The sequence below is a fragment of the Cervus elaphus genome, chromosome 23 (assembly GCF_910594005.1).
Source record: "Cervus elaphus chromosome 23, mCerEla1.1, whole genome shotgun sequence".
NCBI classification, from domain to species: Eukaryota; Metazoa; Chordata; class Mammalia; order Artiodactyla; family Cervidae; genus Cervus; species Cervus elaphus.
The window spans coordinates 29,909,199-29,934,072 of NC_057837.1; the positions used below are offsets into that span (position 1 = coordinate 29,909,199).

At 42.7% G+C, this 24,874-nt stretch overlaps 1 protein-coding gene across 7 annotated transcripts in view; it reads left to right on the forward strand.

The window, feature by feature from the left end:
- The first annotated feature begins 639 nt into the window (after window positions 1-639).
- The window catches only part of LOC122681651 (S-acyl fatty acid synthase thioesterase, medium chain-like), a 39,435-nt gene continuing 15,200 nt past the window's right edge, over window positions 640-24,874 (forward strand). For 3 of the 7 annotated variants that reach the window (XM_043883938.1, XM_043883944.1, XM_043883943.1), the window contains exons 1-3: window positions 640-1,414; window positions 14,911-15,076; window positions 19,232-19,362. In XM_043883938.1, coding sequence (XP_043739873.1) covers window positions 15,045-15,076; window positions 19,232-19,362 — 163 coding nt within the window. In that variant the 5' untranslated portion in view covers window positions 640-1,414; window positions 14,911-15,044. Of the gene's footprint in view, window positions 1,415-2,472; window positions 2,929-14,910; window positions 15,077-19,231; window positions 19,363-24,874 lie in introns of all 7 variants that reach the window. The other 4 variants (XM_043883941.1, XM_043883942.1, XM_043883939.1 and 1 more) reach the window with 4 other exon arrangements.

A 24,874-nucleotide genomic window follows, 5' to 3' on the forward strand; every position in this document is an offset into this window, starting at 1 on the left:
AAGATATTTAGAAGAGGAATAAAAGTGCTAAGTTAGACTGGAAAAGGAAAAGAAAGGGTATGAGGAGGGAGGAGGCTTATTAGGTCAGAAGCAAACTATGGTCTCGGTCTTGACAAGAGTAAGTCAACAGATTCAGATCCCTGATCTTGAAAATGTTCTTCAGCTGTCTTACAATTAATTGTCTGACTTCCCAGCGACTCCGTTCGTAACCATTCAAGCCTCCATTGGCTGAAGTAGTCACAGTATTTGGAATTCTCTGAACTGCTGTCACAGAATTCAAGATAGCCTTTATTCGCCTCTTTACGGAGGCTCAAGATGGTCTACATCGTTGCTTGTAAGTGCATGGTTTCCTCACCACCTCCCCATCTCCCCTTTATCTTTATTTATTTCCACATTGCCAGGGATTCGGCAGAGACGCGGTGAAGGGGGCACTGGTTTAGCGTCTCTTTGGCAAGCCGAAAACAGAAAAGCGAGAGGGGCTCAGACTACCAGGCGCTGAAAGGCAGAAATTGGGTTAGAAAGGAGCGGCGACTGGAGAGAGAATTAGCCTTTGGAGTCTAACGGGTACAGTGGTCCCCAGGACAGACAGCGGATAGCTGGCCGCCCGTTCCCAGGCAACTGGAGATCTCGCGAGACACACCTTGCGCCTGCGCACTGCCGCTGGAGGGCCTTTCCCAGCGCCTCCACCCAGCTCCTAAACTCCTGAAACTGTCGCGACGCCCTGGGCAGACAGACTCTCCGGTTTGGGAGTGGTCGGATGCAAAAGAATGTAAAGCGTTTTCGGAGCGGTTCCATCCCCTGCCCCACCGCATTGGAAGGCAAAGGCCGGGCAAGGAGTGAGCTCTACGCACGCGCAGCGCGGCCACGTGGAGCCGGTGCCGGGGCAGACGTGAGTGGAGGGCTCTGCGCTGGGATGTGAGATCCGGAGGGGTCGCTCTGGTTGGGATCGAACCGGCGACTCGGCCAGGCGCGCGCAAAGTTGTCTAGGCCCCCAGTCCCTAGGGCTTCCCCGTCCCGGCGTGTTTTCCTGCGTCCCGGCCTGGGCTCAGGCTCTGCTCTGTTTGGAGTTGCGCGTCTTTTGGATACGAGAAGCAATCAGACAAAGCCCCACCCGGCCCTTCTGTTCTCCGCAGCCTGGAAGTGGAGGCCGACAAGAAAATAACTCCAGTCGTGTGTGCTGAATAGTAGGTTGGCACTAGATAGACGGCAGACCAGAGAGAGATGACCTCGGGGATCGATTACCGGATCCGGAAACTGAGTCCTCCCTGCTTTACTCCCAGTTGATCACTAAGTCGGGCGGATTGTACCTCCTGTTTCAACTAGCATGTGTTTCCGTCCACCGGCAACTCTGGTGAAGGTCACTGTCATGTCTTCCCAGGACTATTCCGACTCCTCTTTGCTGCTTTCAGTCTTGGTAAAGATTCCTCCTGGCTCGAGTCCACCAAGGTCTTTGTATGCCGTCTTTGTAGCTGTGCTGTTCCTCTGCTTTGAACGTGACAGCCGCTCCCACTGTAAGGGTTGCAGGCGTCTTCACCATCTGGTCCTTCCCTTTCTCAGTATTTCTCTACTCTCACATCCATGCCCCAGCGACACTGACATTATTTCCTTTAATGCAGTTCCCTGGGATGCTCTTCCCGAATAGGTACTCCTTTTGGTGGGAATTCTTTAGATGTGGGTTAAAAGGTCACTTCCAGGGTGTTTCAGTGGCCGACACTCCTGTTCTCCCAACGCATGAGACCCCTGTTGGAATCCTGCTCAAAGAACTAGATCCTATATGCTGCAACTAAGACCCAGTGCAGCCAAATGAATAAATTTGTCACCTGCTCGAGGCCCTTCCTGACCCCCTCAACTTTGTCAGGCCTCAGGGCCCTGACCTTGAAGTGCATCACATGCTTTGCTGATGAGTCTATCTCATAGACATTAGGCCCAGTGAGTTCAGTAGCTGTTTTTAATTCATAATCTTTCTGTCTTGGTGCAGTGTGTATAACCCACAAATACTTGTTTAAGTAAGACAGGTGGTGGGGGTGCTGAGGGTGGGACTCATTTTCCAGGCAGAGGGAATGGGTATAAGGCCATGGAAGGCTGGACTGGTGGCCTTGGTAAATAGTAAGTGGTTCAGTGGTGGGGCATAAGGATAAAGGCTGATGGGGAGATGGGGACCCTTGTATGTCACCTTAATAAGTTTCCACTTGATCTTTGGGGCAGTAGAAGCCTCCAGAGGCACCTCAGCAGGCCCTTCCTAATTTTCTCCTTCTCCAGCGCTGTCACTTGTTCCCATTTTGGTTCTGGATTATATCCCATGAGATTCTACTTATCTGGCTCTGGTCTCCCCCTCTAGATTCTGAAGACAGGAGGAGCTAATGCCCAGAGCTTCTAACTGTAGTTTGGCGGGGGTGGGGGGGCGGGATTTTGGTCATGCAGCTTGTGGGATCTTAGTTCCCCAGCCAGGTATCAAACCTTTGCCCCTTGCAGTGAAAGCACAAAGTCTTAATCACTGGACTGCTGGGGATGTCCCTCCCTGTTGTTTGAATTCGGAGGCACGTGAACTGTAGCTTGTGTGAAGCGAAAGCTCTGGTAGATCACCGTATTTGCTCCATGGTCACTGAATTCCCTCTTCCTGACCACCTTCAACCTGGTGCCAGCCTCTGCCAGTCACGTCACTGGATTTGGATGAGCAGCCTCCAGCTTGGGTTTTGACAGTGATGGAGTAGACGTCACACCATCCGGAAGCAACATATCTAACCAGAGCAGAAATGCATTGACTTCACAGAGGAAGGGGAAAAAAAAAGGTCCAAACTGGATCAAGCCAAACAATCAAGTAAGCAAACCAGTACGGCAAATGAGAAAAACTAAGGAGGAGAAGCTAAGAAGAGATTGCTGAAGACTTTGTTCATTACCTCAAATTTCTATGAAAAATTGAGTTTCAAGGTGTGCACTTGAAATATGGACATGAGATACACATTCACCTTTAGAGACATCCAGGCTAGCTTCTTCCTGTTGCCTCGGCCTAGCCCTAATTCCCTCCTTAGGTATTATTTTCAGAAGTTAGTAAGTAATAATGCATAAAATAGTTAGTAAATATAAGAAGAATAAAGTTTAGATTATTCTGAAAGTTTTATCTTGGCTGCAGAGTAGAAATTTAAACCTAGAAATTGGGATCTAGGGAGAAGCATTGAACTAATAGTCCTTCAGTATAAGGTTACAATGTGAGACAAGTGTGTTGTATGTGTGTTTTTTATGTATGTGTGTCTATGTGTCTACAAGTGGAAGACATCACTAAGAGCTCAAGTATTTTTTAATTTTGTGCCTTGTTGTTTGATGTGACTTGCAATTTTTAATGTTTGATAGTGAACAATTATATAAAAGGACCATTACAATATTTGTGTTTTGGTTTTGGATGTACAGGTAGATCGTTGGCCAGAGACAGGATATGTGAAGAAGCTTCAGAGAAGGGACAATACTTTCTATTACTACAACAAACAGAGGGAGTGCGACGACAAGGAAGTCCACAAAGTGAAAATTTATGCTTACTAGCCTCTCTTCTCAGTATTACTTGCCATGATCTTTTTTAAAAATCCGTTGTTTCATTTGACATCATGTAAGTGTCATTTTACAAAATAGTCCCAAGTGCAGACTCTGATGGAATGTTTTGAGACATCAAAAGTTGGTCTCTGGTAATCATCTCCCTTTGTTCTAAAATATAACTGCAGTAGCATGCCGCTGATGCCCGCCTCAGTCTGGTTCTTCCTGTTTTAACTGTGGTAAAGTTAACAGTTGTGCAGGGGAAGAGAAAGCCTCCCCAGGAAACCACTCAAGTGGCTGTGTAGAGGTTAGGCCCACCCCCAGCCCCCCACCCTTTACCACTTCACTAGACCATCACTTTGAACTGCCAGATCTGTATTTTGTGGCCTGGGAGCTTTCTCTTGCCTCTAGATTCCTTTGCTTTTCACTGAATTGCCAAGAAATGATGGTGCCTGGGGCAGAGAGGTGTCAGCCACCTGCTTCCTCTAGAGGAACGTTAATGTCCTGAGGTTAATCTCTAGTCACGTGCCACAGTATCTCACTGGATGACATAGGCAACTGGTTATCTCTCTTCCTCACCCCTTCTCGCACTGCCCTGCTGGTCCTCTCCCTCTGAGTCACTTCCTTGGACTTGAAACCTTGTCCTGGGTCAGCTTCTGGGTCGCCCTTGAATCACTACCACAGGAAATATGTTCCAGTGCTTCCTTTAATCACTGCAGAAATAGCCCAAGTACAAGGAAGGCTATTAGCCTGGGAGACTTAAGTGCCCCCAGATCAGTGAGTCCTGAGGACTTTGAAATTAAATAGATGAAAGATAGCCTTTTATTGTAAATTTTTGTCACTGGGCTTCCCTAGTGGCTCAGATGGTAAAGAATCCACCTGAAATGCAGGACACCTGGGTTCAATTCCTGGGTCGGGAGGATACACTGAAGTGGGGCATGGCAATCCACTCCAGTATTCTTGCCTGGGATCCCCTGGACAGAGGAGCCTGGTGGGCTACAGTTCATGGGGTTGGGAAAGAGTCAGACACAAATAAAGCAACTTAGCATGCATGCATGCACAAGACTTTTTATCTGTCTCCAATGATAAGTTCTGACCATTGAATAGATTTCACGTCATGAGCTTGATAGCTTACAGATGAACGATGTTGGATACGCTGGCTCTCTGAAGAAGAAGATTTAGCTTGGGACCAGGGACCAGGCTTGGTCACTCAAGAGCTTATATGTAGCAGAGTTTTCTTACAGTATAAAGAGGGACAGAGAAAGCTTCTGACATAGACATCAGAAGGGAGACCGAGAGTGCCCCCCTTGCTAGTCTTCGCAACAGAGTTATATACCTTTCAACTGGTTATTAACAATAAATCAAGAGAATGTCTCAAGGCTGTAAAGGTCTTAACAGACCCACTCCCATAATATACATTTTAAGATGACAGGATTAGTCAGAAGGTTCTCAAGAAGGAGAAACATGTCCTCAAGCAGGATACAATGTTATATTAACTATGAGAAAGCAATGTAGAAAGAAAGAAGTGTCCTTTTCTCCTCCTTGAGAACTCCAGACTCCTATCTGCTCCTCAGGGACCCCAGACTTCTTATCAACCTACCCAGGAACTGACTCTCTCAAGCTCATATTTATCAATTCATTCAACTCCAGGGCTCCTCTTCCAGAACTATGTGTCCTTATGAAGCTCCATTAGTTTTCCTCAAAGTTGTGCCTTTTCAGAACAGACACATGATGGAAAGGATAAATAGACTAGCAAGCCTCTTGTAAGCCTTTCACACGCTGCCTGGTGTCATCTTATTTACCACTTGTTTCAAGTCCTTTTTCTGTACCTCTCTGGTCAGGATCACAAATCTGGTCTATCATTTTCCAGATTTGACAAACCAGTAGGTGCTGAGCATAGTAGGTCTTCTGAACCCAATCATGCTTTTTAAAAAATTTACCACAGTAGAATAATTGACCCCAAAGACAGCCACATCCTTAACCCTGGAACCTGTGGGTATGGCACTTTACCTGGCTAAAGAAACACTGCAGATGTGATTAAATAAAGAACTTGATATATGGACATTAACCTGAAAAACCTCAGCAGACCCCATGAAATCACCCAGGTCCTTAAAGAGGGCAGCAGACAAGTCAGAGTCAGAGGAGATGTGATGAAAGAAGCAGAGGTCTGAGAGAGGTAAGGCAGAAGCCAAAAGCCCCCCCAAAACCACATAAAGCCCCTAGAAGCTAGAAAAGGCCAAAAATTGATTCTCCCCTCCTAGAGTCTCCAAAAGAAACACAGCTCTGCAAACCACTTGGTTTTGCCAAATAAGACCCCTTTTAGACTTCTGGTTTCTAGTACGGTAAGAGAATAAGCTCATGTTGTTCTGCACACCAGTTTATGGTGATTTATTACAGCAGCTTCAGGAAACAGACATTGACACAGCATAGATAAAGCCAGTAACAAACACAGTCTTGAACCATCCATGGTGTGCCATTTCTGACATTTTGTTTCAGGTTAAGGTTCAATCCAGGGGGACTTCCCTGGTTGTCCAAGGGTTAAGGCTCTGCCTTTCAATGCAGAGGTCGTGGGTTTGATCCCTAGTTGGAGAACTAAGATCCCACATGACTTCAAAAAGTTTGGAGTGAGGCCAAACTTTTAAAAAAACTTCAAAGAAGTTGCTCAAGCAGTTTTTGTCTGGAATGCTCTTAGTAATTAGAGTAATTAACTCTTAGTAATTAGCTTAGTAATTAGTAATTGCCACAGTACCTCTGCAGCAAGACTCATTTCACAATCATGGCCCTTGGGACTATGACATGCAATTTTGGTTCACAGAGTCCACATGATCAGCACTTTCCCCATAAGCTTTATGGTAAGCTCAGATGGTGCCAATCTTCCTTAACAAATGCAAAAGCCACTTCCTTCTTGGCCACTCTTCATAAGTGCTGGTGCCAGCTGGCCGCCACGGTACTAGAGAGCAGTGTTCGCAATCACTCATTGTAGGGTATCTGTTCTGTAGTGGGACTCAGCTCATAGGCCTTGGTCCGTGGTAGAAACTGCCTCCCTGCCAAGAGAAGCCCAATCCTGTTCCACGATGGACCATGGGGAATAGCTGTTCTAACACACAGCTGCCAGTTTCAGGCTGAAGCTGCAAGAGGGCCAGACGGTGCAGCTGTGGCTCAGCATCCCCAGTAGGAATGAGCACTGTGGGGCAAACTTTCTCTCTTGGGAACCAGAGACCTGTTTGGTTTCTGCCATTAAATTGTACTCAGTGATGCCTGTCAGGAAGCTGCTGATTGGAATATTACTCAGGCATAAAAAAGGAACAAACTTGGGTCATTTAAAATACTTAGTAGTGTAGTATGAATTTAAGGTACACCCAGACACACCCCTGAGATTCAAGTCCCTGTGGTCGAATACTCTCTAGAAATCCCTCCATGGGTGCCTCACAGATGTTGCTGTTGAGTCCATTCGGAGTCTTTGATACCCCGTGGACTGTAGCCTGCCAGGCTCCTCTGGCCCTGGGACTGCCCAGGCAAGAATACTGGAGTCCACCTTGGGAATGATAATGTAGGACCTGGGTTTGAACTCTAGGCAAGGAAGATCTCTGGAGGAGGGCAGGGCAACCCACTCCAGTATTCTTGCCTGGAGAATCCCATGGACAGAGGAGCCTGGTGAGCCACACTCCATGGGGTCACAAAGAGTCAGACACGACTGAGCAACTAACACTTAACCTTAATAATCTGATACTAAACACCTCGCCTTTCCCCACAGACCATTTCTCCTGTTTTCCATCTCAAGACCTGACGGCACCGCCACATACCCCATCCATTGGTTAAGTCAGAAAGCTGGGAGTCACACTGTTTGTAGCTCTTCCACACTCACCATGTCTAATAAAGCACCAGATCCCACAGATGCCAGGGAAGGAGGCTGTCATGGCACATAACGCACAGTAGAGGTGGGCACTGGGGTTTAAGAGCTTCTCAAGCCAGACTAGCTGGGTCTACTGCTTGCCAACATATGTCTTTTAGTCACTGCACCTCTCTGTGCCTTAGTTTCTTTAAATTAAAATGTAGGTAATAATAATACCTTCAGAATTCCCTGGTGGTCCAGTGGGTTTGGACTCTGTGCTTCTACTTCGAGGGTGTGGGTAAAATCCCTGGTTGGGGAACTAAGATTCCACAAGCCACTCAGTGCAGCCACAATATGCATGTGTGTGTGTGTGTGTGTGTGTGTGTGTAGAGACATATATAAAAACTTATACACAAATACAATTTTATAATAGAAAAATAATATAATAATAATACCTTCATCATGTGGGGGAAGAATGTTCACATAACTGTAAAAGTTAAAAGACTTAACACAGGATGTCCCTGGTGCTCTGGTAGCTAAGACTTTGAGCTTCCGATGCAGGGGGCCCAGGTTCAATCCCCAGTCAGGGATCTAGATCCTGCAAACTGCAGTTAAGATCCTGTGTGCTGGGCTTACCTGGTGGCTCAGTGGTAAAGACTCTGCCTGCCAATGCAGGAGACACAGGTTCGATACCTGATCCAGGAAAGTCCCACTTGCCACAGAGCAACTCATCCCATGTGCCACAACTACTGAGCCTGTGCTCTAGACCCAGGTAGCTGCGACTACTGAGCCCACACGCCTAGAGTCCGTGCCTGTGCTCTGCACCTAGGGAAGCCAGCACAATGAGAAGCCTGTGCACCACAACTAGAGAGTAGCCCCTGCTCACCACACCTAGAGAAAGCCCTCGCAGCAGTGAAGACCCAACACAGCCTAAGTTAAATAAATAAAATAACAACAACAACAAAAACCCCATGTGCTGCAACCGAGACCCAGCACGGCCACATTAATAAATTAGCAACCACAATAAAAGACAGCGCGTTAAAAGTGTGAGTGATGCCTGGCCCTTCATAATTGTTCTGTAAGTGTTTCTTAATGTCAGAATGTTAGCCCAAGGCATCATCCTTCCTCTCCTGAATTATTACAACAGCCTCCTGACATGCTCTTCGCCGTGACCTTGTCATCAGAACCATCACCCTGAAAGATGACGCAGGTCATCTTCTCTTTGTCTTAAGACCAAGCCCCAAATTCTTCAGATTGCTTGCTCACAAAGCTGTCCACAATCTGCCTCCTACTTACATCCAGGCTCCGCCTTCCATCCGTGCACAAATCCTTTTGATTTCTCAGTTACCGTGCACCAGCTCACCTCCGGGGCTCAGGCACCTGTTGCTCTTTCCGCCTTGTTCTCTCACACGCCATTCCGCAGGCCTTCTTTTCCATTGCCTAGCTGGTAGCCAAAACATTTCAGAACATGCTTCCTCTGTGCCAGAGCCTGGCATTGACTATTTTACATTTGAAATTATTTTTAAATCTTAAGAATGATATCTTCCTAGATACATCTTATATACCCAGCATTATAGCTGGATTACTTTTTAATTCAACCTGACAATTTTGTATCATACTTAGAGAATTTAGCCCATTAATATGTAATATAAAACTGGGATTTCCCTGGTGGTTTAATGGCTAAGACTTCTCGCCATCAAACCCGGGTTTGATCGTGGAACCAGATCCCACGTGCCTCAACTAAGAGTTCGCATGCCACAACTAAAGATCCTGTGTGCCACAACTAAAAGCTGGCATAGTCAAACAAACAAATGAAAATATTTTAAAAAGCACAGGCAGTGATATTTGGGGTTTAATCTGCTATCTTGTATTGTGTTTTCTGTTTGTTTTACCTGTGTTTTCTATGTTTACCTGTGTTTATTGTGTTTTCTATGTTTTTCCTTACTTTTCTCTTTTTGATTCACTAAACAGTCCTCTCTTCCAGTTTGGGTGGCATATGGTATGTTTCTGTTCTTTCAAGAAACTTGCCTTAGAAATTAAAACATGCATACTTATCAGTCTAAACTTAATAAAACCTCAAAGGAAAAAAAAAGAAATTCCTTTACTTGCTCTTGACATATACATTATTTTGTTCAATATTTTAATTCCATATATATTTTAAGGCCAACTAGAAATTACAGTTACTGCTTTATGCAATTAATGTTTATTTACATTGGCTCACTTATTTACCATTGTCTTTTTAAATTTCTTTTTGCATCTCAAAATCTCCCATCTGCAGTCACTTACTTTCTGCCCAAAGTATATATTTCCTTTAAAATTTAATTTAGAGAATGTCTTCTGGGTGGCAAACTTAGAAAAGACACTTGAAAATGTCTTTATTTTGCCCTGCTTCTGCTTCCTGAAGTATAGTTGATTTACAATATTATATTATTTTCATGTGTATAGTTGAGTGATTCAGTATTTTTGCAGAGTATACTCCATTTTTAGTACAAGACCATGGCTATAATCCCCTGTGCTTTACAATATATCCTTGTTGCTTTCTACTTTATACTTAGTTGTCTGTATCTCTTACCACTAGATCCTTAATTTGTTCCTCCCCCTTTCCTCTCCCCTTTGGTAACCCCAAGTTTTTTCTATACGTATGTATCTGTTTCTGTTTTGAATATACTCTCATTTGTATTATTTTTCAGAGTCCATATATAAGTGGTATCATACAGTATTTGTCTTTTTCTGTCTAACTTATTTTATAATCTTTAGGTCTATTTGTGTTGCTGCAAATTGCAACATGAATTTCATTCCTCTTTATGGCTAAGTAATATTCCATTGTGATATCTATATATATGAAGTCAAAGTGTTATTTGCTCAGTCATGTCCAACTCTTTGCAACCCCATGGACTGTAGCCTGCCAGGATCCTCTGTCCATGGAATTCTCCAGGCAAGAATACTGGAGTAGAGATCCCCTTTTTCAGGGGATCTTTCCAACCCAGGAATCAAACCCAGGGCTCCTGCATTGCAGGCAGATTCTTTACCGTCTGAGGCACCAGGGAAGCCCATCTATCTCTGTATCATACCTTCTTTATCCATTCCTCAGTTGATGGGCACTTAGCTTGCCTCCATGTCTTGGATACTGGAAATAGTACTGCTATAAACACTGGGTTAGATGCAGCTTTTCAAATTAGTGTTTTCATTTTTCTAGATATATATATACTGGATCATATGGTAGCTCTGTGGACAAACCTCTACTGTTTTCCACGGCGGTTGCACCAATTTATATTTCCACCAACAGTGTACAAGGGATCCCTTTTCTCCACATCCTCACTGACATTTATTATTTGTAGACTTTTTGATGACAGCCATACTAACAGGTGTGAGGTGATATTGCATTGTTGTTTTGATTTGCATGTCTCTAGACAAAGGAGCCTGGTGGGCTGCTGTCCATGGGGTTGCAGAGAGTTGGACATGACTGAAGCGACTTAGCATGTATGTGTGCATTGGAGAAGGAAATGGCAACCCACTCCAAGTATTCTTGCCTGGAGAATCCCAGGGACAGAGGAGCCTGGTGGACTGCCGTCTATGGGGTTGCAAAGAGTCGGACACAATTGAAGCAACTTAGCAGCAGTAGCAGCAGTAATTAGTGATGCTGAGGACTTGCCTGGAGGCTCAGTCATAAGGAATCTGCCTGCCAATGCAGGAAACATGGGTACAATCCAAAATCTAGGAAGATCTCATTTGTTGTAGTGAAACTTAAGCCCACGCACTGCAACTATTGAACCTTTGTCCTAGAGCCTGGATGCTGCAACTACTGAAGCCTACATTCTGCAACTAGAAAGTTGCCCCTGCTCACCACAACTAAAGAAAGCTCACACAGCCAAAAATAAATAAAATTTTAGGGAAGAAAAGAGAAGAATATGTTTCTGCTGATTTTGGATGCAATATCCTATAGATTAAGTCCAACTGCTGTACTGCGTCACTTAAGACCACTATTGCCTGATTTTCTATCTGGACGATCTGTTCATTGATGTCAGAGGGTATTAATGCATTATTATAATAATACTATACTACTAATATGCTACTACTATTGTATTATTATAATAATAATATACTAATAATACACTACTATTACTGTACTATTGTTAATTTCTCCCTTTATGTCTCCGTATTTGCTTTATATGCTAGGTGCTCCTGTATTATGTGTGTAATATCCTCTTCTTGTATTGATTTACTTATAATGCCTTTGCCTTTTGTTATAGATTTTGTTTTAGTCTATTTTGCCTGATATGAGTGTTGTTACATTTGCTCCATGCAGGCTGGGGAACACAGCAAGGTGGTCGGGGAAGACCTCTCCCCATTCTACCTGGGGGCCAGCCAGCACCTGTGCATTCCTAAGTGGTGTCCGGGCTGCTCCAGCCTTTTTACCTGTGCCAGAGATTCTCCAACCAGGCAAGGGGGCTTGTCTCTCCACATAGGACCCCAGGACAGGGATGCTCAGTCTGAGCCTTGACCTGCTCACTCGCTGGGGCAGCGTCCACACGTCCAATCCCCTTTCTCCTCTTAGCCCCCTTCAAGGGACACAGGTCCTGACCCAATGTTTTTCTTCCTGTTTTACCCAAATATGTGTGTATCTTTCTTACAGCCTTGATTGTTACAGGAGTCCTTCTGCTATTTTCCAGTTAGCTTTCAATAGGAATTTTTCCGCATCTGGATTTTGATGTTGTTGTTTATTTGGGTTTTTTTTTTTTTTTTTGGCCATGCTATGCAACTTGCTAAACTGAAAACTAGCAATTTTCAACAGTGTAGGAGGTGCCCTTTTCTCCATACCCTCTCTAGCATTGATTGATTGTGGCTTTTTTGATGATAGCCATTCTGTCTGGTGTGAGGTGATATCTCATTGTAGTTTTGATTTGCATTTCTCTAATACTTAGTGATCTTGAATGTCTTTTCATGTGCTATTGTCCATCTGTATATCTTCTCTGGAGAAATGTCTTCTATTTATGTTTTCTTCTCATTTTTTGAGTAGGTTATTTCTTTTGAGGCTGTTAAGTGTCATGAGCTGTTTGCAAATTTTGGAGACTAATCCCTTATTGGTTGCATCATTTGCAAATACTTTCTCCCAATCTGTTGGTTGTTTTTCCATTTTGTTTATTGTTTGCTTTGCTGTGCAAAAGCTTTTAAGTAGACCCTATTTGTTTATTTTTGTTTTTATTTCCATTATTCTGGAAGACGAGTCAAAAAAGATGTTGCTACACTTTATGTCAGAGTGTTTTTCCTATGTTTTCCTCCAGGAGTTTTATAGTGTTCAGTCTCACATTTAGGCCTTGAATCCATTTTGAGCATAGTTTTGTGTATGGAGTTAAAGAATGATCTAGTGTCATTTTTTTACATGTAGCTGTCCAGTTTTCCCAGCACCATTTATTGCAGAGACCATCTTTCCAACATTGTGTAGACTTGGGGGGAGGTGAGTTTTACATCCTTCTGCTCCAGGTTTTGATCTCTTTCAAGTCTGATTCTTCTGATTTTCCCTGCCTTGAGAGTTGTTCTGAAAATCCCAATTTAGCAATTTTTCTTTTAGCACTTGAAGAGATTAGTGCTAGCTTTCCACTCTGCTGTTCCTTCCAGATTATAGTCCATCCCCTCATCCTCTGGGCTTTTAATATTTGCCCTTTGTCTTTGTTTTCCAGTTTCATCATTACATACATTTTTTTCTTTTTAGTCTATTCTGCTCAGAATGTGCTGGGCATCTTTACTCTTTGGACTGGTATAATGTATCAGTTGTGGGAAAATCTAAGCCACTGTCTCCTGAATATTGTCCCTACCTCATCCCTCTCTTCTCTCCTCCAGGATTTCAATCAAATAGACACTTCTATTGTTTTTTTCTTGAGGACAGAGTCACTATCACTTTTATCTGAGGATAACTCCAAATGTTGAGAAATGACCCAGGACTTCAGTGATATCTATTGAAGTAAAATGTCAACTGAGTAAATTGACATTTACTCAATTGACATGTCAAAAAAAAAGTCTATTGAGTAAATTTTTAATTTGTATTTATTTTTGATTACGATGGGTCTTTGTTGCTGTGCGCAGGCTACTCTCTAGTTGTGGTGCATGGGCTTCTTGTTGTGGTGGTTTCTGTTGTTGTGGAGCAGACTCTAGCGTGTGCAGGCTTTGGCACCGGCGGCACACAGGCTTAGCTGCTCTGTGGCATGTGGGATCTTCCTGGACCAGAGACTGAACCCATGTCCCCTGTATTTGTAGGCAAATTCTCAACCACTGGACCACCAGGGAAGACCTATTAAGTAAAAGTAAACACTTCTCCTGCCTATAATGTGCCAAGTCAAAAATAAGATGATATCAGAAAGAAGAATAGGTTTTACTTATTTCTATTAAAAACAGCTGGTGGAATTTAGCCTCATTTTACTGCCGTTCTGTAGCCCTCAGTAACAGCCTTCAGTCATAAACACAAAAAATATGCATCCAACCTCTGATTGCCAATTTTTCTTGGTAGACAAAGCCGTCTCTTCTGGCATTTTATGTCCTTACTTAAGGAGTCAGTGGAATCCTAATGAATCATACAGGTGGGGTGTTTTTTGAGAATTTGTAATTTCTCCAGGCCATTCTTACTAAGAAAACAACCTGAGTGACAAGCTGATCCCCGCCTCCAGGAACTCTCTTCCCCTAGTTAAGCAGGTCTTTCAGTTCCTCCAGGTGCTCTGCACTGCACTATAAGAAGTCAGCACACTGAGAGATCAGCCTGGTCTCCGGGGAACACTCCTGAGGCTCACAGCTGAGTGATCCAGGGCCTTGACATGATTCGAGGAGCTTCTAGGAAGTAAAAGGATAAAGTCCACTAGGGGGGGTAATTATTCTTCCTTTCTTTTCTGAATATTTGTAGCTTGCAGAGTTGGAAGTTTGATATTTCATTTTTCATTTATTTGTTTATTTTTGGTTGCACTGGTCTTCATTGCTGTGTGTGCGATTTTTTTAGTTGCAGTGAGTGGGGGCTACTCTTTGTTGCGGTGCATGGGCTTCTTGTTGCAGTGGCCTCTCTTGTTGGGGAGCACAGGATCTAGGCACACGGGCTCAGCAGTTGTGGGGCATGGGCTTAGATGCTCCATGGCAGATAGAATCTTTCCAGACCAGGGGTTGAACCCATGTCCCCTGCTTTGGAAGTGGTTTCTTAGCCACTGAGCTAGCAGGGACGTCCCAGAAGTTTGGTATTAGCAGTAAAGTTTTTCTAAGACCTCCTAATTCTTCCTTAAGTTTTAAAATTTTGTAAATATCTAGAAAATGAAGACACCAATATTTTAAACTCAAACCTCTCCTCAGACCCCAATTTTCTAGTCAGTATTGAGTGTTCTTGGTTTGATTTGGCTGCAGGGCATTTACTAGCTGGAGTTTTAGAAATGTTGCATCTTTGTCTTTCTCTGTACTAGCCAGGGGTTCAGCTAATGGAAACACTGATGATTGAATGTGAGCTGAGGCAGGCGACTCCAACATAACATCTGTCATGTTGCTTCTAATCCATTTCTTCTCCTCTTTTTTTTCTTTTTTTCAAATAGGGCTTGGAGCAATAATCAACAGATTTCAAAGTGTGCTCGAGGCTGATCAGAGGTTTTATATCCAAAGAGGTATTGAATTTGGCACTGGCCAGTAAGTTCCTGAGAGCAGCAATTTTGTACCATTTCCTCAACAAATGGAGAGCAGAGACAAAGCTGAGACAATCAGGTATGTCACTGTGTGCAGTCTGGGTTTTTCCAATCCCAGGTGCTCTAATACTCTGCCTCTGGAGGTTGCCCTTTTACATGGGAAGGGGCTTCTCAGAGAGACCTCATTTGATGGCCATTCTCCCTAGTGCAAGGTATTTGTGTTTTTGCCACACCATGTGGGATCCTAGTTTCCCCAACAAGGGACCGAACCCTGCACTGGAAGTGCAGAGTCTTAACCACTGGACCGCTAGGGAAGTCCTGTAAGGTATAGTAAATGGTACCAACTACTCACTGTGTAAAATGGTACTGACTTGGTGGTGAGCTTAATGTGAAACTGTAAATCCATGACTTGGCTACAAATGTGAAAGTAAGATTCCATTTACATCCAGAAGTAGAGTAGACGTCTGTGTCCCTGGCTCTGTCATCTGAAGCCTCCCAGGTGTGCTATCCACTCCCTGCCACTTATGGGTCCACTTGTTGCTTGTTGATGCTGAGAAAACAAGAAGAAGGATAAAGTGGGGAAATAGCTCTTAGGATAAACAGGACTTGTGTTCTAATTCCTGACTTGTCACTGGCCGGGTGACCCTGGGCGAGTAACCTAACATCTCTTGACCTCAATTTCTCCAACTGTCAAACCAGGATTAATAGAAAACATTCATTTTTGTTTTGTGGGTTCCTAAAACCATGCTGAGTATTTTTGAGACATTTAATCAAAGTGTAAGGAAGACGCTATGATTGTCCTCATTTTATAGATGGGGACATTGAGATTTTCAGTCACTCAGGTCATTTTCCTAATGTCATATCAACGGGTTTGAATTCAGATCTCTTTGTTTCCACAGCCTTAGTCACTAGGCTGTTGAAAGTGAAAGTCGCTCAGTCGTGTCTGACTCTTTGTGACCCCATGGACTACACAGTCCATGGAATTCTCTAGGCCAGAATACTGGAGTGGGTAGCCTTCCCCACCTCTAGGGGATCTTCCCAACCCAGCGATCGAACCCAGGTCTCTCACATTGTGAGAGGATTCTTTACCAGCTGAGCTACAAGGGAAGCCCAAGAATACTGGAGTGAGCCTATCCCTTCTCCAGCAGGTCTTCCCCACTCAGGAATCAAACCTGGGTCTCCTGTATTGCAGGTGGATTCTTTACCAACTGAGCTATCAGGCTGTTGATAGTGGGTTAAATGATTGCTCTAATACCTCTCAACTCTAAAGTCTTAGAATTTTATGATTTAACCGAAACCAAAACTGAAGAAGGGGAAGACAAAGAGAAGGCAAGTGCAGGCAGAAGGCTTCCACCCAGAGGATTGGCTTGGGAAGGTTAGCTTTTCTTGGTCTGCGTCTGTTTTTCTCAGGAGACACAGGAGATTGGACGGAGGCAGAGGACAGGCAAGAGCCCAAGAATGAGAATGTTCTGCTAACTGTCCAGGCTTCACAGCAATGAGCAATACCCTCCCAGGCACTACCTTCTTGTGAGATCTTCACCGTGGGTTTGCTGTGGAGGGTAGGCACCCCATCAATGTGGGTTCTGAGGACCCACTGCGACACTGGCCCGGCTCTAAATAAGTGAAGAGCAGCTCCTACCCCCACCCCCAAGGCAAAGAAAGGTGGTTTTATCTTGAAACTAATGATCAAACGGTTTCGCTGGTGGCTCAGTGGTAAAGAATCTGACTGCCAACACAGGAGACACAGGTTTGATCCCTGGGTGGGGAAGATCTCCAGGAGAAGGAAATGGTAACCCAGTATTCTTGCCTGAGAAATCCCATGGCCAGAGGAGTCTGGAGGGCTATAGCCCACGGGGTTGCAGAGTTGGAAATGACTTAGCAACTAAAAAAAACAGCAATGATCAAAGTGTCTAAACCTAATTTTGTGTTTATGGCTTTGTATTGTTTTCCTTATAGAACTCCTGTAATCAGCAGAACTACTTCTGCTGATTACATAGTCTTCAGGTATGGCAAGGCTATACTTATTCTGATATTTTTGTTCATGAGAATGCAAGTCATTGAAATAGACTGAAGTAGGGCTCCTTGGCTTTAAAAAACATGGACTTGTTTTAAAGTAATGTTGAATTCAAGTCATTTTTCTAGACTCTTCAATAGCTTCCAGAAATAAGATTCAGAAAACTCACCCATTAGCTATGCAGTTTTTACCAAACTGTGGAAGGCACTATGGAAGGTTTTGTACTCCTTTAAAAAATGACTCTAGTGTTTTTCCAGTAAATGGTTGATAGCTATGAAGCTCTTATTTAGGGCTGATCCATGGTCAGTGAGTTTGCTGATAATCATTTCAGTTCAGTTCAGTCGCTCAGTCGTGTCCGACTCTTTGCGATCCCATGAACTGCAGCACACCAGGCCTCCCTGTCCATCACCAACTCCCGGAGTCCACCCAAACCCATGTCCATCGAGTCGATGATGCCATCCAACCATCTCATCCTCTGTCATCCCCTTCTCCTCCTGCCCTCAAACTTGCCCAGCATCAGGGTCTTTTCAAATGAGTCAGCTCTTCGCATCAGGTGGCCAAAGTATTGGAGTTTCAGCTTCAACATCAGTCCTTCCAGTGAACACTCAGGATTGATCTCCTTTAGTTAGAAGGAATGTAGCCTCAAGTACAAAATGTCCCTCTTCAAAAGAAAACATTAAAATTACCCCTTTGAGGGGACTTCCCTGACCATCCAGTAGTTAAGACATTGCCTTCCAGTGCAGTGGGCCTGATCCCTGGTCAGGGAGCTAAGATCCCACATGTCCCATGGCTGCCAAAAAACCAAAACATAAAAAGCATACTGTAACAAGTTCAATCAAGACTTTAAAAATGGCCCACATTAAAAAACCTTTAAAAAAAAATGCCCTTTTTTCTCTTTAAATTAGCTATTATTAACATAAATGCCCTAATACAAGCCAAGGAGTTTTTCTCCATAAGTTATTCTTCCCCCCAAGAAAGGTTTTAACTTATGCTTAAGTTTGTGTAAAGTTTCTCATAATTAGTAGCGTTCTATTATTTTTATCATGAAAACCAAAATCCTCTTTAAGGAATACATGTAAACCTGACAAAATCTCAATCATTGTTAGTTTTGGATGCTTGTAGAGATCAACTGGGGGTGCGTCCCTGGTAGTTCAGCTGGTAAAGAATCCACCTGCAATGCAGGAGACCCTGGTTCAATTCCTGGGTTGGGAAGATCCCCTGGAGGAGGGATAGGCTGCCCACTCCAGTATTCTTGGGCTTCTCTGGTGGCTCAGCTGGTAAAGAACCCACCTGCAATGCAGGAGACCTGGGTTCAGTCCCTGAGTTGGGAAGATCCCCTGGAGGAGGGCATGGCAACCCACTCCAGTATTCTTGCCTGGAAAATCCCCATGGACAGAGGAGCTTGGAGGGTGACAGTCCATGGGGTCACAAAGAGTCAGACATGACTGAGTGACTAAGCACAACACAGCACAGAGATCAACTGACTAAATGGGAACTTAAAAAAGAGAGAGGCAAGAGAGATTTAATCATGATAGTAGGGTTGATTATCTCACATTTGGCAAGACTATATAACTTTGTAAATAATTTAATGATCAACGTGAAGACTTTACAGGAAGTGTTTAAATTATGGATGATGCAAACGTATATATATTGAATGTTTTGTACATATATTTATATTGAATATATATATATTGAATTTTTTAAAAAGCAATTATCTGGAATACTAGGTGGAAGGATAGTTGGACACTGTGGTGAAATTTCCAATGATTATATGCAGATACAAAAAGGTGTATTTAATTAACACTCAGAAGGGAGTGAAAATTACATGCTTTGGAAAACTTACAGATGACCTGAAATCATGAAGACATTGAGATAAAACTGTGTAGATACAAGTATTCCCTGAATTGGGAAAAAGGTGATTTCTAGATTAGCATGTCTATCCCTTTTAAATGTGCATATGAAATGTATTTCCTAAATATTACATATAGATACTTGACTATTTCACTTACATCTATCAAAGTTTATATATACTAACTGTTAAAAATGAATCCACGAAAAATTTTTTTGGCTGTTCTTGTTGGGGAAAAAAAAAGGTGATCCCTTTATATATGAATACAGTCTCCTTATAATGAATAAAAATTTCTGTTAAAACACACCTAAATCAGTTAGGACAGGTGGACTTACTTTACATCATGTTAAATATTTGAATTTTCTCCCTAGGAATGAAAAAGTTGTGAACTGCTTATACCAGAATCGTAATGCACTTTTTAGGCTGGTTTGCTTTCCTTGGGGAGGAGGTGGCTCCAATTTCTTTGCCAAATGGGGCCAAGATATTCCTAATTCCGTGGAAGGTATGTGAACTTTTACAGCAATTTGCACGGTCAGATAACATGCACATACAAACAATACAGATTTCCTTACTGGGGGACAGTTAATATTAATAGACACTCAAGATTGCTCTTCAATAAGAGCAATTTTGTCATTTTTCTACTTCCAGAGTAAGAAATTCTGCTATCTTCTGTTACCGAATTAAACATGTTATACCATTTGTTAAGGCCAATAGGTCACTGAGATTCTGTTCAGACTCTGTTCAACTTTTTTACGCCCCTTGTCTCTCTGTCTATTACCCTGTCTGTCTTAGGAATTTTCTTTCTTTCCTTTTTTATTGTTGTTGTTGTTTAGTCTCTAAGTCATGTCTGACTCTTTTGCGATTCCATGGACTGCAGCCCATCAGCCTCTGTCCATGGGATTACCCAGGCAAGAATACTGAAATAGATTGCTATTTCCTTCTCCAAAAGATCTTCCTGACCCAGAGATCGAACCCGCGTCTCATGCATTGGCAAGTGGATTCTTTACCACTGAGCCACCTGGAAAGCCCCTGTCCCAGGTACTTTCTTATTGGTGGACTGTGAACTTGAATTTTTTTTCTCACAGCAGCATGAAAGTGAATTAAACACCACTCTTCTTTTAAGTCATTTTCTGATTATATTTTCTTATTCCCGGACATGGGTAGCTTAAGATAAGTCAAAAGCCTTGAGGGACAAAACACTGTACCTCTTACCTCTCTGAAACTGTAAGTCGCTCAGTTGTGTCCAACTCTTTGGGACCCCCATGGACTGTAGTCTGCCAGGTTCCTCTGTTTATGAGATTCTTTAGGTGAGAATACTGGAGTGGGTTGCCGTTTTCTTCTCCAGGGGATCTTCCTCACCCAGGGATCAGACCCAGATCTCCTACCTTGCAATAGATGGTTTATAGTCTAACCCACCACGGAAGTCCCTTATATCTGAGGTCACAGCATCTAATTCTTGGCTGACGTTACAGCACTGTTTTCCAGCTTTTGGCTCAGCTGGTAGAGAATCCACCTGCAATGCAGGAGACCTGGGTTCAATCGCTGGGTTGGGAAGATCCCCTGGAGAAGGGAAAGGCTACCCACTCCAGTATTCTGGCCTGGAGAATTCCATGGATCATATAGTCCATGGGGTTGCAAAGAGTCAGACACGACTGAGCGACTTGCACTTTTCCAACTTTTCCCTCTCTAGCCCTGTGGGAATATATACAGTGCTGCTGACTTCTTGGCCTCTTAAAAGTAAAGCAATTATATTCTAACAGAAACTTAAAAAGAAAAAGTAGACCTCCACCTGCAGTCTAGAACTTGCAACCTGTACCAGGTAATTGACATATCTCTACAGCAGGAAAGAGGCTGGAGAAATTGCACTTCACTTCTCCAGAGTTTTCCTCTCTTCAGGGAGGTCCAGGTTGCCCCAGCAGTTCAATGATGCCTTCAAACAGGTACTGTGCGTGCGTGTTATTCAGCTTCCCTACCTGTTCAATGAGAGGATTTTTCTGCTGTAAGACATTAAAAAAATTTTTTTATTGGATTATAGTTGATTTACAATGCTGTGTTAGTTTCAGGTGTGTAGCAAAGGGACTCAGTTATACCTATATGGACTCTTTTCTTTTTTTATAGACTCTTTTCACATATAGGCTATTACAGAGTATTGAGTAGAGGTCTCTGTGCTATACAGCAGGTTCTTATTAGTTACTTATTTTATATTTAGTAGTGTATACATGTCAACCCCAGTCTCCCAGTTTATAGCCCTCTTATCCCTTGGTAAGTTTATTTTTTCCATCTGTGACTCCACATCTGTTTTGTAAATAAGTTCATTTATAGTTTTTTAGATTTCACATATAAGCAATACCATATATTTGTCTTCCTGTGTCTGACTTCACTCAGAGATTGTCATCTCCCCTACCAGGGAAGACGACAATCTCTGAGTGAAGTGTCTCAAGTAAGTAAGCGTTATCCTCACTAGAGATGACACTCTCTAGGTCCTAGATCCTGGAAAGTTGGTTCAATAGCGTAGTCTAAGAAACCATCAAGTATCAATTACTACTGCCTTTTCAATACTACTTTTTGAAATATTTGCTTCAGATTTTATTTTTACTTTTGATTAAGATCTCTGTTAATCTTTTAAAAATACAACTATTTTTTAAAATGGTTTAGATTTATGGAAAAGTTGCAAAGTTGTTCTCAACTATGCCTCACCCAGTTTCCTCAATTATCTTCAACACACAGTTTCATGTCATTATATTTCAGGGACATTTACATGGATTATAATTTCAAATATTAGTTCTTTACCAGTATTTTAGTTTGTTTACCTTTCTTGAGAGTCACCATTTGTTCCTGTGTTGGAACACTTTCTGACTTTTGTGATTGTCACCTTCTTTTGGGCTCTTTTCCTTTTTTCTTTGTTTTCTTATTCCCAGCTCTTTTATTCCTGTCCTCCATATCCATTTAAATACATTGCATCTATTACCTCGCAGACAACATTCAGTCATTTTAAAAATAATTTTTGTCCCTTTAATCAATTTCTTTCCAGTATTCTGTCACCCCTTTGTGCAACTGTCTGACTATTTCTGTTCAGGATTTTCAATTTCTGAGTTATAGTGTTTTTTCATGTCTGCAATTTCTCATTTGAATTTATATTAGAGTTTTGTGTTGTTTGCTTTGCTTTGTGAGCTTTTTAAAAAGCATCTTCAATCATTAGCTGAAAAAGTTTGACTCTTACTTTGTTTTGTGTGTTATGCTTCTACTCATGATGAAGTATGTTGGATTTTCCTGACCCACAAAAACAGGTCATTCTGGAACTTTGAGATGTTTTGAGGAATAAACTCATGTTCTTAAACAGTGGGACTCATACACTACATTTTTGTAAGGAGGGGATGAGGAAGGAAATGAACTTACATTTAACATATGCATAAAATACCTTTCAAGGCTTATATTAATAATTGATACCTTTGATTGCCCTTAGCAGCAGCAGCTGGATAACTAGGTGGCTAAGAGCAAGATTTGGAGAGATTCTTGCACTGCAAGCCTTTTTGTACCTCTTGAATATTGAACCATGTATGAGTTTAAACTACCCCAGAAATTAAAAAAAAAAAAAAAAAATCCTGTATGAAAAAACGAAAAACCACCCAGGTCATTCAGCAGGGGGTGCTGCTGCTGCTGCTAAGTCGCTTCCGTCTGTGCAACCCCATAGACGGCAGCCCAGCAGGCTCCCCCGTCCCTGGGATTCTCCAGGCAAAAACACTGGAGTGGGTTGCCATTTCCTTCTCCAATGCACGAAAGTGAAAAGTGAAAGTGAAGTCTCTCAGTCGTGTCCGACTCTTCGCGACCCCATGGACTGCAGCCTACCAGGCTCCTCCGTCCATGGGATTCTCCAGGCAAGAGTACTGGAGTGGGGTGCCATTGCCTTCTCCGTCAGCAGGGGGTAGCCCGAGGCAATTAGTTGCTTACTCTGTTTATTAGTTCAAGGGTGCCCTCTTCTGTCACTATAAGTGAAGTGCAGTTTATAAATAAATGACACTGTGGAGTTGGGGGGGGTTCATTCTTCTGATTCTTTGATGCTACCTGGCATCTGTGGGGCTCTTATCTCCAGTCACTTCCTTCTTTATTTTTGCCATCAGGCCTCCAAGGGATGTTCCTCCCTTTCCAAGGTGCCTTTCTCAGCCACTACAACTCTGCTCCCTCATGCTTTCCAAGCCGCTTTCTCTCCATTTCCAGGTACTAACACTCTGCCATGGAGGTCTCCCCAAAACCCATGCACTAGAAGAAGAGAGCCCTGTTACTAATATATAAATATATTTTACAAATTATTGAAGGTAATTTCGTATGAGGTTTTCAATCAACAGTTGACAGTCTAAGATAGATATTTCACATATTTTTCTGACTTTATATAAATGTAACATACTGTAAATGTTCCTCTGAAGCTTGCTTTTTTCCCCTCTGTTTTTCTGAGATTCATCCCTTGAATATGTGACTCTCTACTTCACTGACTTTTAACTCGTATATATTATTCCACTGTGTGACTATATGTGTCTAGTCTTCTCTTTATAGGTATTAAGGTCTTTTTCTGCTATGTGTAATAACTTCTGTGAGCAGTCTCATATACAGTTGACCTTTAAATAGTGCAGGGGTTAGGGATGCTGAACCTCTACACAGTTGAGAATCCATGTATAATGAGTAGTTGGCCCTCTGTTTTCAGGGTTCAGCATCTGTGGAATTAACCAGCTGCATTTCTTGTAGTACTGTATACTTACTATTGAAAAAAAATCTGCATATAAGTGGACTCTCCCAGTTCAAACTCTTGTTGTTGTTCAAGGGGCAACTGTATGTGTTCATGCATGCATGGGTAAAAGTCTATACTTAAAGGTGGAATTTCTGGGTATTGGAATAGGAATGTCTCTACTTCAAACTGTCCTCCAAAGGAACTGCAAAGATTTATACTGCCAAAGCAGCACATGAAAATTCGAATCCCTTTATACCCTTGACAACACTGTTATTGCCAAGACTTTAAATTTTTTGCCAATCTGTGCATGAAATTATTCTGATTTTGTTCCATTATTTCCAATGTTATTGAGATGTAAATGACTGAAGAAGCTTGGGGCTTCCTAGGTGGCACAGTGGTAAAGAATCCATCTGCTAAGGCAGGAAACGCAAGAGACGCAGGTTCAATCCCTGGATTGGGAAGATCCCTTGGAGGAGGAAATGGCAACTCGCTCCAATACTCTTGCCTAAGAAATTCCATGGACAGTGGAGCCTGGCGGGCTACAGTCCATGGGGTTGAAAGAGTCATCATGACTGAGTGACTGAGCGCACTCACACACACACACATGCCTGCACATGGTGAATAAGTTTAAGCTGAACCACATAGCTTGACATGTATGTATTGTGAAATGATCATCATGTACGTTTAGTTAACATCTATCCTCTTAAATAGTTTCAGTTATCTTTCCTGTGATAATTTTTTGGATCTATTCTCTTAGCAATTTTCAAATATGCAATACAATATTGTTAACTATAGTCACCATGTTGTACATTATATCCCTAGAATGTATTCATAGTAATCAAAATAGTATCCTTTGGCATAAAAACAGACACACAGGCAAATGCAATAGAATTGAAAGTCCAGAGATAACCTCCCAAATACATAGTCAACAAACATTTGACGAGAGCGATGTGAAAGTCGCTCAGTTTTGTTGGATGCTTTGCAACCCCAAGGACTGTACAGTCCATGGAATTCTCCCAGCCAGAATACTGGAGTGGGCTGCCGTGCCCTCCTCCAGGGGGTCTTCCCAACGCAGGGATCGAACCCAGGTCTCCTGCATTGCAGGTGGATTCTTTACCAGCTGAGCCACCAGGAAAGCCCACAGAAAAGACAGTCTCTTCAATAAATGGTGCAGGGAAAGCTGGATATTCACAGAAGAATGAAACTAGACCACTCTCATCACTCACTCAAAAAATTAACTCAAAAAGAATTAAAGACTCAAACATAAGACCTGAAATTATAAATCTCCTAGAAG